The 15593-nt window shown below is 38.3% G+C and overlaps 1 protein-coding gene across 1 annotated transcript; it reads right to left on the bottom strand.

Annotated features, from left to right (window-relative positions):
- Nucleotides 1–9036: 9036 nt before the first annotated feature.
- Nucleotides 9037–11140, bottom strand: nupr1b (nuclear protein 1b). Its single transcript, XM_034711136.1, has 3 exons — nt 10929–11140; nt 10683–10818; nt 9037–9389 (listed from the first exon to the last, which is right to left on the bottom strand). Exons 1-2 carry the CDS (start codon nt 11023–11025, stop codon nt 10691–10693), a joined length of 225 nt encoding a protein of 74 aa, XP_034567027.1. The 5' UTR covers nt 11026–11140; the 3' UTR covers nt 9037–9389; nt 10683–10690.
- Between the last annotated feature and the right edge of the window lie 4453 nt (nt 11141–15593).

A 15593-nucleotide genomic window follows, 5' to 3' on the forward strand; every position in this document is an offset into this window, starting at 1 on the left:
CATGCTGCAAGGACACACATCTTCAGCTCAGGAGGATTTTCCTTTCCAGTAACAATATATTGCAGTCATTAAATCAAGTCTCTGTGACAGACTGAGTAAAAAAAGATGTTTTTTTGTAGTTCAAGTATTTACAACATTTTGAAGTTTTGGACAAACAACAATACCAAACATTTTAATCACATTAAAACTACAGATTAAATGCATTTCTGCCAGTTACACACTCCCCTTTCCTCATGTTTCTATACCACAAACATGAATTTAAAATTTAATTAAATTTTCCAACTTGTATGAACTTATATAAACTTATAATTAACATTACCTACCTGGTGTAAAATCAACAGCACACAGTCATCATGCTGTAAGGCCCCATACCTGGGGAACATCATGTTCCATGACAACATGACAGTGACGTCAGAACGCGACAGCTGTCACTTGCTGAGCTAGCTAGCATTAGCTCAGCATGTAAACAAGCAGCTCGTGAATAAAGTTAATATTTCCTCCCGTGAGAGTCTTTAACTTTAAAGTTCTAGTCGAGTTCATAGTTTAAATGTAAGGGACTGAAAGCTTCTGGAATAATTATAAATTATTGAAAACTAAACATTATGACAGCATTACAGACACACACCTTCAGCTCAGGCAAGTACGGTGGCCGGGTTGGAGCCCTACCGCTGCAGTTGCGCTGATGACCACCAGGGGGCAACAAAGTGAAATAAATATCCTACTTTACTACATCAGTATTACTGATTTGAGATAAGAGATAAGATAAGATATTACTTTATTGATCCCCCGGGGGGGAAATTCAGTTGTTACAGCAACCCAGACATAAGTACAATCAAGAAAGAAGTTTCAATAAGTACAAAATAAGATAAAAAAAAACCAAGTACAAAATAAAAATAAAAAATAAAACAAAATAACATAAAATAAATAAAAAATAAATAAATAAAATAGAAATAAGTAAAATAAAATAGATAAATAAAGCCAGAATACAATTTAGATATATACAATGTTACAAATGGAATTTAAATTAAATAGCAGTAATTAAAGGCAGTATTAAAGAAAAATGTTTCAGTAGTGACAGGTTGACATGGTGTGATTATGGTTGGTAATGACAAATTAAGCAATAAATAGAAGAATATTTGTATGTAATATGACCATGGGTTGTACTTAGAATAGTAATGTAATTTAACAAAATATAATATAGCAAGTTAATTATATAATACAGTATATTATACATTATAATGCCAGCAGCAGTCAAGAGAGAGTTCAGGATGGGATGATGGAGTGTGACAGACAGAGCAGGGATGTTATGGATCTGTTCATGGGGGGGGGGGGGGGGGACTCAGTTTTTAGGTGCTGTGAAAATTATAAAAATTAAATTAATTAATTATTATTAAAATAAAAGCTTTGTCTCAACTTTTTAAACCCTGGATGCTAAAGAAGCAGTTTGTTTTCAAAACCACCTTCTACATACTACCTCTGAACCAGTCAGCAGTATGTTCTGCATACTGTGTTTGAAGGTAGTCTGTAGTATCTTTGTTTAATCCTGATCTTTTTAGGGAGCATTTTTTATCATCTGGCAAGAGACTATGGATGTAAACTAGCCTTTTGGCTAACTCTGGCATATTTACAGAAGCGGACTGGTGGCTGGAGAGGTGCTGGTTCACTTGCCTGGGCACTGCGTTGGTGCCCTTGAGCAAGGCACAGAACGCGCTGGTTGATGGCAGCATCCTCACTCTGACATCTCTCCCTAAGTGCATGTCCACTGCATGTGTGTGTGCATTGTGTGTGTATATACCAAAAACTGTGCGTGTAGCATGACCAAAAAATAACACGAGTGAAAAAAATTGAATTTCCCCCTGGGGATTAATGAAGTACGTTCTTCTTCTTCTTCTTAAATGATATGCATGGTCCTTTTAAATAATAAATAAATAAATGACTGTTCTGTTGGATCTGTTTTGCAGTATGCTGGGTCAGGCGTCGCTGGATTTCCGATTTCAGAAAGCAGAAGTAAGCAACAACCAAGTTGAAAGCGAGACTGCTTCATTTACAGATTACTGAGTTTAAATATCAACAAACTTCCACCTAACTCATAGAAATACTTATGCTACATTCAATTTCAGCTCGTAAATTTAAACTACATTTTCTGACCTACTTCTGACTTTACCTTTAAATTATTCTCTTTCTTAAATCATGTCCTGACTGTTTGTGGAAAGCATTGGAGCGATAAAACAAAGTCAGCGATGAAACAGACGTCATATTGGCCTCATTGGTTTCCAGATTGATGTTTTTAATCGTCGGTCCAAACAGGGCAACAAATCGTGTTCAAACAGCATCATAAAACATCAGTTACACTGTGATTTGATTTCACCGCTCATAAATCTCCTTCTAATCATTCTTCATGTCTCCGTGGTGCGTTCAGGAGCAGATTTATGATTGTATGTAAATGAGAGCTGTGTGATTCACTTAGCTGTGTGTGTTAACGTGTGCAGAGGCCAAAATGAGCCGACTAGACCCGGGCTTTGATACGTATTCATCTCTTCTTCTTCTTCTTCTTCTTCTTCTTCTTCTTCTTCTTCTTCTTCTTCTTCTTAACATCGATGTGATGTTTCTGGGTTTGTATGATTTCATGTAACCTTTCCTCACCACTATTTGCTTTTGTTTTCCAGTCACATCCTGAAGGTCACTTATAAACAATTTCTGTGGGTCACCCTGACACGCACACACACACACACACACACACACACACACACACACACACACACACACACATATACACACAAACACGCACACACACGCACACACACAGGATCATGTTCAATTTAATAAACACAGGCTGGATCACACATCAGTTGTCAGTGCGATGGCAGCAGCAGCATGTTTGATCCTTTCTCTTCGTATACTCTGAAAGGAAACAGCTGACGTTTTCTATTATGTGATATATCAAACATTTGATCAGTCTCTATATGAAGCTGCTTGTCTGCAGAGACTGACTCTGTGTTCGTGTCTCATCAGGAGGAATCTGGTGTTCCTGTCCTGCTGTATGAGGGGAGTTTAAAGTTATTGATTTGAATTGTTAACCTGCCCGCTCTGGTCTTTGAGCGGCACAAAGCTTCTTTCAGCCGCCAACACTGATGAAAAAGAAAGGAGAAGTCAGAATCTGAAATCGATACAGAGAGAGAGGCAAAAACTGAGCAGACAAATACCTGTGAGCTCGTTCATATCGTGCAAAAATCATTTATTTAGCACCGGAGGAAAACAGGAGATATGAGTCACACAGGAACAGAACATCTCTGCATGTTCCTAAAGCTCAAAGACTAGAGTTCTGTTGACTCTGTGTTACTTTGTTTAATGTTCTGATTCAATAAGTTCATGTTATTCTTATATTTGCATGTTTTTATAATGCTATTTTTATTTTTTGCATCCATGCATCATCAGTGTAGAAGACTCTAAAATCCACGACTGAAGCACAGGCGTGTCCAGTTCTGGGTGTCCCCACCCTGAGTCTCAACCCTCAATTCCCAATTATTCAGATATCTCCATCCCTACTCATCCCTCCTTACCTTGACCCCAGCCATCCCCTCTTACCTCAACCCCTACACATCCCTCCTTACCTTGACCTCTGGTCATCCTTCCTTACCTTGACCCCTACCCATCCCCTCTTACCTCAACCCCTACACATCCCTCCTTACCTTGACCTCTGGTCATCCTTCCTTACCTTGACCCCTACCCATCACTCCTTACCTCAACCCCTACTCATCCCTCCTTTCTTCAACAACCCTACTCATCCCCCCTTACCTCATTCCTCCTTAGATTGACCCCTACTCATCCCTCATTACCTTGACCCCACCCATCCCCTCTTACCTCAACCCCTACTCATCCCTCCTTACCTTGACCCCTACCCCATCCTCTCTTACCTCGACCACTACTCATCTCTCCTTTCTTCAACAACAACCCCTATTCATCTCTCCTTACTTTGACCCCTACCCATCCCTCCTTACCTTGACCACTACTCATCCCTACTTTCTTCAACACCCCTACTCATCCTTCCTTTCCTCAGCCCCTACTCATCCCTCCTTACATAACCCCTGCTCATCCCTCCTTACCTCGATCCCTTCTCATCACTCCTTACCTCACATGTTTGTTGTTGTTTTGTTCAATGTTGTGGTTTCAGGAACCTCCTTGCAGTGAGGCAACAGCCCGAATCACTGCACCGTGAAAGTGAAATCAATCTGATCGATCTAACCTTCGGCAAAGAGGCGGAGCTGAGATGACCCTCGGAGCAAACTGCAACACATCCACCTGTCAGTCAGCTCACTGCACCTGTAGCTTATAGATTATCCTTCATCCAATCAAAGCAGAGGAGTTATAGAGACTCATCTTTTACACCGTTTGTTCCTCTGAGACTGAAACCGTTTCATGCACCAGACTCTGAAAGTGTTTACTCCTGCTGCAGAGTCAGTCCCTCCACTGTGGGCTTTATTGGGGTTTCCTTGGATTGCAGATAGCCTGAAGTGGACTGCAGGTTTTTTCAGCACTGGAGGATTCTGCTGAAGCAAAATGAAGTCTTTACGGAGAAACAGTGAGGCCACACATTCTTAAAGTAGAGACAGAAGAAGACAACTGCTCCTGCACTCCTCTCCTCTCCTCTCCTCTCCTCTCCTCTCCTCTCCCCTCCTCTCCTCTCCCCTCCCCTCCTCTCCTCTCCTCTCCTCTCCTCTCCTCTCCTCTCCTCTCCTCTCCTCTCCTCTCCTCTCCTCTCCTCTCCTCTCCTCTCCTCTCCTCTCCTCTCCTCTCCTCTCCTCTCCTCTCCTCTCCTCTCCTCTCCTCTCCTCTCCTCTCCTCTCCTCTCCTCTCCTCTCCTCTCCTCTCCTCTCCTCTCTTTAAACCCACAAACTATCGAGTAAACACTGCAGCACACAGCCACAGAGAGGAAACAAGCCAAGCACAGAAAATCTGTAATAATAACAGAAAGAGGGAGTTTACATAAAGCTTGTTTATCTGTAACTGAAGCTCAGAGGGAGAAGAGGAGGAGAAAAACTTTAAAAACTCTGTTCCATAAACTCCATTTCTGACTCAACAACTTTTGTCTGAACCTCAAAGACATTATCTGAAACATTAATGTTAGCTTCTAAGTCATTCTCATGTTTTGATTTATTATTTTCACTGTATTTATTTTATTTGTATTTATTTGTTTTGTATATATTTATTTATCAATTTTTATTATTATTTATTATTTTTGCTTTATTTATTTATTTATTTTGCATGTATTTATTTATAATTTTTTATTTTAAGATTATTTATCATTTTGCATGTTTTATTTTTTATTTTTTATTTATTTCTTTTATTTCTTTTTTAAATAATAATTTTTTTCTTTTTCAGACTATGGACTTTTTGTTTTTTTAATGAAATATCTGTGAGGTCTAATAAAAACCTCAGTCTCACACTCGTGTGTCTCTTCAGTCTCTCACTGTGGAGGATGTGTGTCCACTCTGAGACACCATACATACAAGACGGACCATCAAAGAACTACAAACCACCCACACGGGCACTTGCAGCATTTCTTTTTGTGATATGAAAAAACAGAGAAATGATCCATGCTCTCTTTAGACAATCCTGAGGAGGACTAGTTGCCAGGCAACCAGGGGGTTTCTAAAAGCGCTGGTATCTCCTCTGCAGAGGGGGAGAGGGCGAGCGAGGTGTGTGTGAGATATAGAAACTCTGAATTAGACATGGTATTGAGTCTGTACGCTGAGGCTGATTATGCAACAACAGTCTGAAGCTCGTGAGTGGGATCGTCTCTATAAATATTCCCAATCCCAGATTTGTGCTGCAGAGCCAAAATCCCTCCGGCTGCAGGTGTATGAGGGATTCAAACCGTGCTGCCTTCTGCCTTTTGTTTGCCAGAAGCAACAGCAGATTTACTGAAAAGCATCCGAACAACAGCCTGCCAAACACCCAGAGCCGAACATTAAGACAGAGACAAACAGAAATAAACCCGGCTCTGCTCAGACCATCTTCATCTCTCTCTCTGTGTTTATAAATCAAGTTTCATAACTCAGCACAAACCTCACACCTTTAACTAATCCAGACTAGGAGCTGTATTATCTATGCAAACCCAATCTCACAGCTATGGCTGCTGAAATGTACCAATATCGACGTCTTTTAAAAGACATGAAATATTGACATTCTGCTAAAGAACACAGACGGTAATGAGGTGTGACTGATTGATTCATAGTTCAGGGCAGTAGTTGCTCTGCAGGCCGGTTGCCACCCACCGTAAAACAGAGGGGAGATAAAGAACAAGCTGCAGCTTTTTCCCCCCTCAGTTCATCGTAAATATTGTGATAATATAATTAGCTTTTATTAATTCTGGCTACAGTGATCGGGAGGTGAAATCTGACATGGTGACAGATATCTACTCAACTCGTCTGCATACACGTGGAGATGGATTCCAACTTCTCTGGTCATTAGCTTCAAACGTCTGCCAGCAACGTCTTCATTTGCTCTGTCTTCTCCATCTGCAGCATCCATCCATCCATTATCTTGAGTGCTTATTCAGGGTCATGTGGGGCTGGAGCCTATCCCAGCTGACAGACAACCACTCACTCACACACTCACACCTACGGGCAATTTAGAGATCAATTAACCTGATGAGCATGTTTTTGGACTGTGGGAGGAAGCCGGAGTAGCTGGAGAGAACCCACACATGCACAAGGAGAACATGCAAACTCCACACAGGAAGGCACCTGACCGACTGGGGATTCAAACCAGGAACCTTCTTGCTGGGAGGCAACGACACCACCCACTGCACCACCCATCTGCAACATGTTTGCAGTTATTTAATGGTTCATACTTCCCCCCATAGTTTTGCCTGTTCATCAGTTTCTGATTGCAGTTCAACAGTAGATAGTAGATTACATCAGAGGCGTCACAGTTTGTGTTACGCCTGCTTTTGCTCTCCACACAGACTGCTCTTCCTGCCTGCTCCAAAGCCTGCTGATCCATGACTCGTTGATACTATCAGGACAAGAAGCTAACAAATGGAAACCAGAACACTTCTCATGCTGAAGATCCAGACCCTAAAGCACAGTTTCTTTACACAGAAAGCAAAGTTCGAGAGCAGCGAAGAGGCGGACACATCCTGAATCCTTCTGTTTTCTCTCATGTCCTCCTGACACCAATATGTTTCAACCCCTACCCCCTTACTATACCCTTGTACCCTCTTTCATCTTTTGAGATCTGCTTTTATATAACAGAAAGAACTGGTTTGAATCCATATCTTCTTTGGTGCAGTGTTTGTTAGATACCACAACCAGTGACGAGCCACAGCCATCACCTACTCATTAATACGACCATCCCAAGGCTCTGCAGGGAGCTACAAGCTAAAAACAAGATCTTAAGTGCCGCTGACTTGGAGCTAGTTTAGGTCTTTAATGGAGATCTATCAGTGAAAACAAAGCAGAGTAAGACTTCTTCACTTCAGGGCGAGTGAAACATTTCTGCTCTAAAGTTCTGATTGAACTGAAGCAGCGTTGCAGAAGACGGTTATGTCGACAACCTTTAAAGCTCCTGAGGTTCTGTGTTAAATACACCGAGCCAAACGCCTCGTAGTGTTCCCTCTGTTCATAGAAAAAAGGATTCAGATTTATACTGTAGCTTATTGAAATTCAGCCTCTGTGTGCAGAAGAAAGGCTGCTGCAGATAACACAGCATAACAGATAAATAGATCTATGGAGAAGTTTCAGTTCTTCAGCAGCGAGCTGAAGGAAAGAGAGACACCACTGAGAGAGAGATATATAACTGTCAGGAAGCACATCCACTATTTGGGTCTGCGTGTGGAGAAAATGCCTCACTAGATTAAATGAACTGACTCAGATCAGGAGTATGAATGTATTTTCTTGTACGCAGCTACAAACTGCCATCTGTGCCTGATTGATGAATCCTCGGTCTCCACCAGAGTCTGAGATTTCAGCTGCTTCTGGAGGTTCAGTGTGAGCTCTGCAGTCTCAGGCTTCTCTGCTTATGTAACTCAGAACTACTGCAAAATCTTTTTTTAAGGATTGGAAGTGTTAAAGGTCACATCAAAACACAAACTTTCCAAACACAGAGTGTGTGTGTGTGTGTGTGTGTGTGTGGTTTCAGCCTCACATATGAAACAGGACTGCTTTATAACTGTTCACATGGAGGCAGATCTTTAATGTTATCAGCTACTCAGGAAAACACAAAACACTAATCTGTTAATGCGGCTTTGATTGTGTTTTAAATCCTCCACACTGCAGTCACATGACACACTCACTTTGGGCTGTGGGAAGTTTGGCTGTCACTGCCCCCTGCTGGAGGGTCAAAGCATTGCACCCTGCAGGAGAGTGCTCAATCAGCAAGTAACAGGCTCCTTAATGCTTCTTTTTTACCTCTAGGGAGTTTAATTTACATCAAAACTTAGAGATTTCTTAATAATTTAATATGTTTTATATTTGAAACCACAAAACAGGTATTAATAATGCTTCAGACCCTCTCAAACCTTACTGCAAATTAACATATTTGAAATATTTTAACTTAAATTTGATCAATTTGGATTAAAATGCTGATGTTTTAACATTTTTCCTGTTTGGAATCAAGCTAGCATCATCATTCTGAGCCCCTAGATATTCTAACACATCAGTGCAACATGATGAATCCACATTTATAGATTAAAGCTGTTGCACCCGTGTTGGTGCAGTTTCAGAGCCTAAAGCATGACTGTAGATTCTGTTTGTGCTTGTTAAAGACTCAGGAGTGTTGTCAGATCCTTATCAGACGTTCAAGTATATTAATTGCATCACTTCAGCATTTTGTTAGATGCAAAAGGAAGACATGTGTAGCTAAATTTCTAATATAAGTCCAATTTGGATGTAAAACAGAGAGAAAAACTACATTATGAATCTTATTCCCTTCAATTTGCACAGGAGTTTAATAAGTCATATTAAACACAAGATGTCCTTTAATCTATAAATAATATCTAAGATGTCTTCAAGACAAGAAGCAAAGAAACACAAGTCATTTAAAACTGAGCTTTTTTAATAATAAAAATATTTTAAAACACATCAACAAGCATCAAAATCACCCATCGGTCACCACCACCACAATCAGCTGTGCACCCGGGCGGCCCGAACAGGGACCCGGCTGCACCCCACCACTGGTGAGTGCTAGGCAATGCCTTCAGGCGCTGGAGCCACAGTCTGCTGCCACCATGAAGAAGAACTCATCTGGAGCATCTGGATCTGCGGGCTCGTCCTCACGCCCAGGTCTAACCTCGCCCTTTGGAGCTGGGAGCGCTCCTGCCAGTTTGTGTCTCATTCCGTCGCCAAGGAGGCCGAGGTCGGTTTCCAGGTTAAGCCGTCCGAGTCGCCCTGGAGAAAGAAATCAGATTATTATTATGTTATGTTATTTTATTTTACAGTGTGTCTTAATATCATTATTTGATTTATTCATTCATATTTAAGTATCTTATTTGTTTTAATATTATTCCTTCATTTATTATAAGTACAGTATATTATGTATTTAAATATTATTATTTGATTTATTTTAACTGTATCATATATTTTATGATTTAACATTATTCTTTGAATTACTAATTTATTTGTTTATTTATTTGAGTGTCTGATGTATTTTAGTATTCATCTTTTATTTAATTTATTTTAAGTGTCTCATACATTTTGTGTTTTAATATTATTGTTATGATTATTTATTTTTTTTAAGTATATGATAACCTGTGTGATTTCTCTTCAGCAGTACTTTGGTAAACTTTGTTGTTGTTTTTTACATGTGCTTTATAAATAAATTGTATTGGATCACCACTAGGGGGCGCCAGTGCTCCTCACTAACCCACAGACATGTTTTGAATGTTGTGGTTCTCAATCCAAAGTCTTAATTTAAAAACATGGAGCACATCACATGACCCAGCTCTTTGCCAAAATCATAAATCAATCAACCACAAAGAGTTAACCTCTTTGTTCTTCCAGCACAGAGTCGGCTTTAGAGTTAAAACTGGGCAGGGAGCACTGGCAACACACACTCACACACACTCAGACAGACACACACACACACAGACACACACACACACAACAGTTCAAGGAAAGCAATCATCATATCCAAGAATAGATCCTCCACACTGAAGTCTGTCTAACATCTGTTCAAACTGCTGCAACTCTTAAACTTTTGTTTACCAAATATCACCTACAGATTTACAATATATTCAAATTTAAGAACTTTTAAAGCAACATTTGGATCATAGATAAAGGGAATAAACAAAGTGCAGGGGGCAGCAAAGTTTGTTTTGTTTGTGAAGTTAGAAGCTCATGTTATTCAGAGACTTGTTCAGTGGGCTGCTCACTAATTTGGCACAGAGCTATAAAAACAAAACCCAGAGTTAATCCTATAATTCAGAATAAAATCTGCCTCTCAGTTATGGATGAAGAAGAGTTAAAGGGATGATTTTTAAAGGAGAAGTTCAAACATTTTGAATTTCTTTGCACCAAATGTCCCTCTGAGATGTGCGCAATTTAAGAATTTACTACTTCAATTAAGTTCCAATCACTTTAAATGAGTCATGAACTGTCCTATAATAAAAACTAACAGCCCTGGAATAATTCGGCCTTTGTTGTGAGGACTTAAATAAAGATGTGACACTTGAATCAGCTCACCTCAGTCTTCACTCCTTGGCATTCTTCTCTGTGTTCTGGAGTTTCTCCACTATCTTGCGCTCGTGTCCTCCAGGGTTCGGTCTGTTGGTGTTATCACTGGCCTCCTTCTTTGTCCTTCCTTTACGAGCTGAGCCCTCTGTGGAGAAAACACAACATGCACCTTTAATTATAACAAACAAACATAAACAAAGAGGCTCAGTGGAGATGACGCATGGTGTCCAGCCTGCAGAGAGAGGAGAGTCTCACCTGTGTATTTATCTGTCAGGTTGTAATACTCGTACTGGTCGTAGTACTCGTCTTCAAAGCTGGTGGGTTTCAGGTTCTTCACATCGACGTGACTCATCTTTGTTTCTCTGATTTCCTCCAAATAATAAAAGTTGAGTTTCAGGAACAGAAGCTCTGTGGAGATGTTGTGGTGATGCTGTCTCCTCTCTGTGGAAGAAAAACAAGTTATTTTCCTTCAAATCTCAGGGAGCTTTTATAACGGAGACATGCAGCTCCTCCTCCTCCTCCTCTTCCTCACAGACACTCCTCCTCCTCCTCCTCCTCCTCCTCCTCCTCCTCTCTGCACAGGTTTCCACTTTCTGCTGCAGAAATGTTGCATCATGCGAGCAGAAACTTCACGTCAGCGTAAAGTGAGGTGAGTTTTCCACAACAGAGAAGAACAAAGTTTATCAGGTCACACACTCACACATGGTCTCTGAGTGCAGAGGAGGGAGAAGTTCACAATAACCCAATTATTTCACTTTTAATGCACTTAAAATATCTTTACCACATTAACCTCAGGGACTTTACAATTAAAGATTTTACACAAACAGCAGATAAAAAGTTATTCTATTTAATCAAACTGAAATCTTACATCTAAGATAAGTTAGTAAAGTCAAATATTCAAGAAGAAGAATTAATCTTGCTTTTTTTTTATTGGACTCACACAACACAACACAAAACAACAATCAGAGATCAAGAATCAGACTTGAGGGGCAGATCTCATGGACAAATGTTTCATTTAAAATAATAATAAATGGTTTAAAAGACAAAAGTAAAATAAAATGATAAAATGAAAATAAATAAATGAACGAATAAATACAAACAAAATGAATAAAGACACCCAAATAAAATATTAAAAATAAATAAATACATAAATAATTTAAAATGAATGAATAAATAAATTCAGATAAAATAAATAAATGAATAGATACATTTAAAAAAATAATTTAATTAGAATTAAATAAAATAAATAAATGTTTATGGTTCAAGAAATAAATGCAAAATAAGACATACAAATGAAAATGAATAAATAAATAAATACCAAATAAATAAAGAAGAATAAATACAAATGATAAATACGTGAAATTAATAAATACAAATAATAATAAATTATAATTATAATTAAAAGAATGGAGAATCATTAATAATATTTACAATAAACCTTAAATAAGTGAATTATTTAAATTAAATTAAATCATACTTTAATTTACAGCATATCAAAAATCAGTCCATCAGAAAGTCAACTGAGAAGAGAGGTTCACTTCATCTTAAATGCATCAGTTATTTACTGATGTTTCAAGTCTTTATTAATGTAATATCATGTCTATATTGTGTTTGTACATTTACCTGCAGCTCAGTGCTCTCTTGTTATCACAGATGCATCACTTTGTTTAGTCTCTGCTCTGTTTCACTAAAGCACAGTCCTCCTCTGTGCACTTCATTATGTCTTCTTTTCTTCTTATAATAAACAGTAAATATTAAATACAGTAATCAGAGTGTGGAGTCGAACTCCCACACCTGACTCTCTGACCTTCCTTTCTGCAGCAGATCAGAGCGACATCTCTGTTGATCAGCAGCTGCTCTGCTCTCACAGACAGCTCTGACCTGATTCAGTGTCCCGGTTTGTGCGTGTGACCTCGCTGACAAAACATAGCTCAGTGTTTGGGTGTGTTCTTATCTCTGTTCTCAAACACCTCGTGACATGTCAGGGTGAAATACACTTTGAACGAAGTAAAAGTGTGCACAGAGAGCTCACGCTTTAATCTGCTCACGTTGCTGCTTTCTAGTTTTTACTGGTATTAACTCAGTTTGGAGGCTTGAAGGTTTTGATGCATTGTGTTTAATTTGTATTATGATGTGTATTTTCTGTTGCATGAATGAAGCCTTGAGTGCTTCACAAATACAAAACAGAGAGACAGAAAACATCAGCACTAAATAAAATGATATAAGGCTAAAACAAGATACAGGAAAGTAATATGAAATACTTAAAAATCCAAATAAAATCATTACATTATAACCAATAAAATAAAGCAGATAAATACCAGAAAAAAAATCTAAATAAATAATTACAATACAATCAATAAAATAAAATCAGATAAATATCTGTAGAATAAAATACAATGAAATAAAAACTGATAAATATCAGAAATATATCCATGTTTTAACATCTTCTCTGGTTGTATCCTACATTTTCACAAAAAAGACACCCATTAAGATGCATTCCCTCATTGTCAAACACTCTGAGCTGCATTTCTGGACTAAAAGATACTTTTTTTAATAAAGTTTTATTATGATTTTTATTTATTTTACTTTTATCTTGATTAGTTATATTTCCTTGGTATCAAAAACAATATTTCATGTCCACTTAACATGTTTTTAGAGATTAAAAGTGACAGAAACTGATCTGAAAACTTGATTATGTAGGTATAGAAATAAACTATTTTCTGATACTGATATCACGTCCAATATTCTGAGAGCAGTTTTCCATCATGTGTTTATTAGAAACAGTATCAGAAGTACGTCTGAAGATAAAAGAAAGTTTATCAAAGTAAATCAAATGAAAGCATCCGGGTATTTAAAGAGATGAATCAGAGTTTGGTGTCTTGACTCTCAGCTCAGGGACAGCTCAGTGTTGTGACAGTCGGCTGATGTAACTGGATTTCAATCCTGAGAATGTGAAGGTTGCCTGGTGCAGATTCAAACATAAACACAGTCTGTAACAGCAGAGGGGAAAAGTTGACTCCACGTCTTCATCAATCTGTGATTACTGCCCTCACATCCTCCTACATCCTCCGTCATCTGACGTTACAGTGAGTCAGAGAGCTCGGGTTACAGTCGCTGCATCCTCCTGCAGAGCTGGAAGTCATTTAGAGAAGGGAAAATACACAAAGGGAGGGAAAATAGAACTTCAGATTCCTGCAATAGTTTAAGAAAACCAGGAAACACAAGAAGAGTTTGAGTTTTAGAAGTTTTATCAGCTTCATTCAAGTATTTACATAAAAGTAAATCAGTATCTTCAGCTTCATGTAGTTGAAGTTTTGCAGTCTAGGTTCAAAGTATTCTGTGAAAGTTTCAGGGTTAAAGTTCTGGAGTTTTTTCAGCTGCAGTGATTCATGAAACAAAAGTAAAAGTACAGGGATGTTCTCAGCTCCATGTTTACTTCAAAATGCAGAGACGTTTTCAAATTTGCAGGTTATTTTTGGGGAGTTTTTGACTTTATAAGATAGAACAGCTGAAGAGAGACAGGAAATGTGAGGCTTAGAGAGTGAGAGATGACATACAGCAATCAATAAATCAATCTTTATTTATATAGCACTTTCATTCAACTCTATGCAATTCAAAGTGCTTTACAGAGACTGATACAAGAAAAAATCAGAAATAAAATAATGGCAAAAAAGGCTACTTATTAAAAAACAAATGTTTTTTTAAGTAGAGAATAATGCAAACCAACAACAATAAAATATATGTAATTAAAAATAATTAAAATCATCAAAATAACAACAACAATATAAATAATTAAATAAAACTGAGTAGACACATAATTAAAAAAAATCTATTAAAATAAAACAATAAAACAAAATAAAATGTAGAATATAAATAGTTACAATACATTTAAAAAAAAGGCATGGATAAATGTTAAAAATAAGTAAATGCACCAAAAATATCAATAAAACTGAGTACACAAATAATTTAAAAAATATAGTTAAAATCAAAAAAATAATAAAACAACATTAAAATTAAAACAAAACATTAAAGTTATTTAGTTAAAGTTAATTATGAAACCCTTAAAGCCAGACTGAATTAATATGTTTTTAGTTTACATCTTAAAGTCTGGATATCTGGAGGTCATGGCCGGGAGTCAAACCAACAACCACCTCAGCCTCTGAATATATAGAGCACATGCTTAGACCACCAGGCTGACCTCAGCTCTGTGTTTTTAACACACTGCAGTAAAAGTGAAGCAGCTTCTCAGCTTTGTGTTGTTCAAGTATTTCTCTAAAAGTTCAGGACAGAGTTTACAGAGACACTCTGAGGTTTATGATGTTTACTGTTCAGACTCATTAAGTTAATCCTCACACATCCTCAGGAGTGTCTCTGTTTAAGTGCAATTATATAATTAAAACATTGGAGTATAAAGGTTCCTCATGAGGTACAAATGTTTGAGTAAAAGTCTTCAGTTCTTGTGTTTGGAGCCGAACTCAAGTGGATTTTATGTTTGTGACAGGAGCAGAACAAACATGTCAGCAGGAGTACAGTCGTGGTAGTAAGAGTTCTGTTTGCATTTGATCGTCATCGTCATGTGTCTGACTGTTTGTGAAGTGTTTCATCCTCATCTCATGACTCTGTATTTACTCTGTCTGAATCACAGTTTATCCAAATCATAGCTGAGTCTCTCCTTCCCCCTGCAGAGACTCCTCCCTCCCTCCTCTGTGCAGAGAAGACGACCGGAGAGAACATTCTGCTGCAGAGAGAGAAAAACTGGAGGCTGCTGCAGGCTCCCTTCACTGCCTCATAAACACAGCCTTCAGTCCCAGAGAGGAGGCGTTCTGTAACCACTCGACTGTCTCTGCTGCTTCATGAAAACACTCCAGAGATTCCTCCGTTCTGATTTCAGAACATTTCCTCAGAGCTCGAGTTGTTTTT

Source organism: Notolabrus celidotus, chromosome 20, assembly GCF_009762535.1.
Source record: "Notolabrus celidotus isolate fNotCel1 chromosome 20, fNotCel1.pri, whole genome shotgun sequence".
Classification (NCBI taxonomy): Eukaryota; Metazoa; Chordata; class Actinopteri; order Labriformes; family Labridae; genus Notolabrus; species Notolabrus celidotus.

What these genes read in the sequence shown, in the direction of transcription:
- nupr1b (XM_034711136.1), bottom strand. Translation starts at nt 11,025, where the DNA reads ATGAGTCACGTCGATGTGAAGAACCTGAAACCCACCAGCTTTGAAGAC. An exon ending in CCTGACAGATAAATACACAG is followed by an intron (nt 10,819 to 10,928) that starts GTGAGACTCTCC and finishes TTTTCTCCACAG; the next exon opens with AGGGCTCAGCTCGTAAAGGA.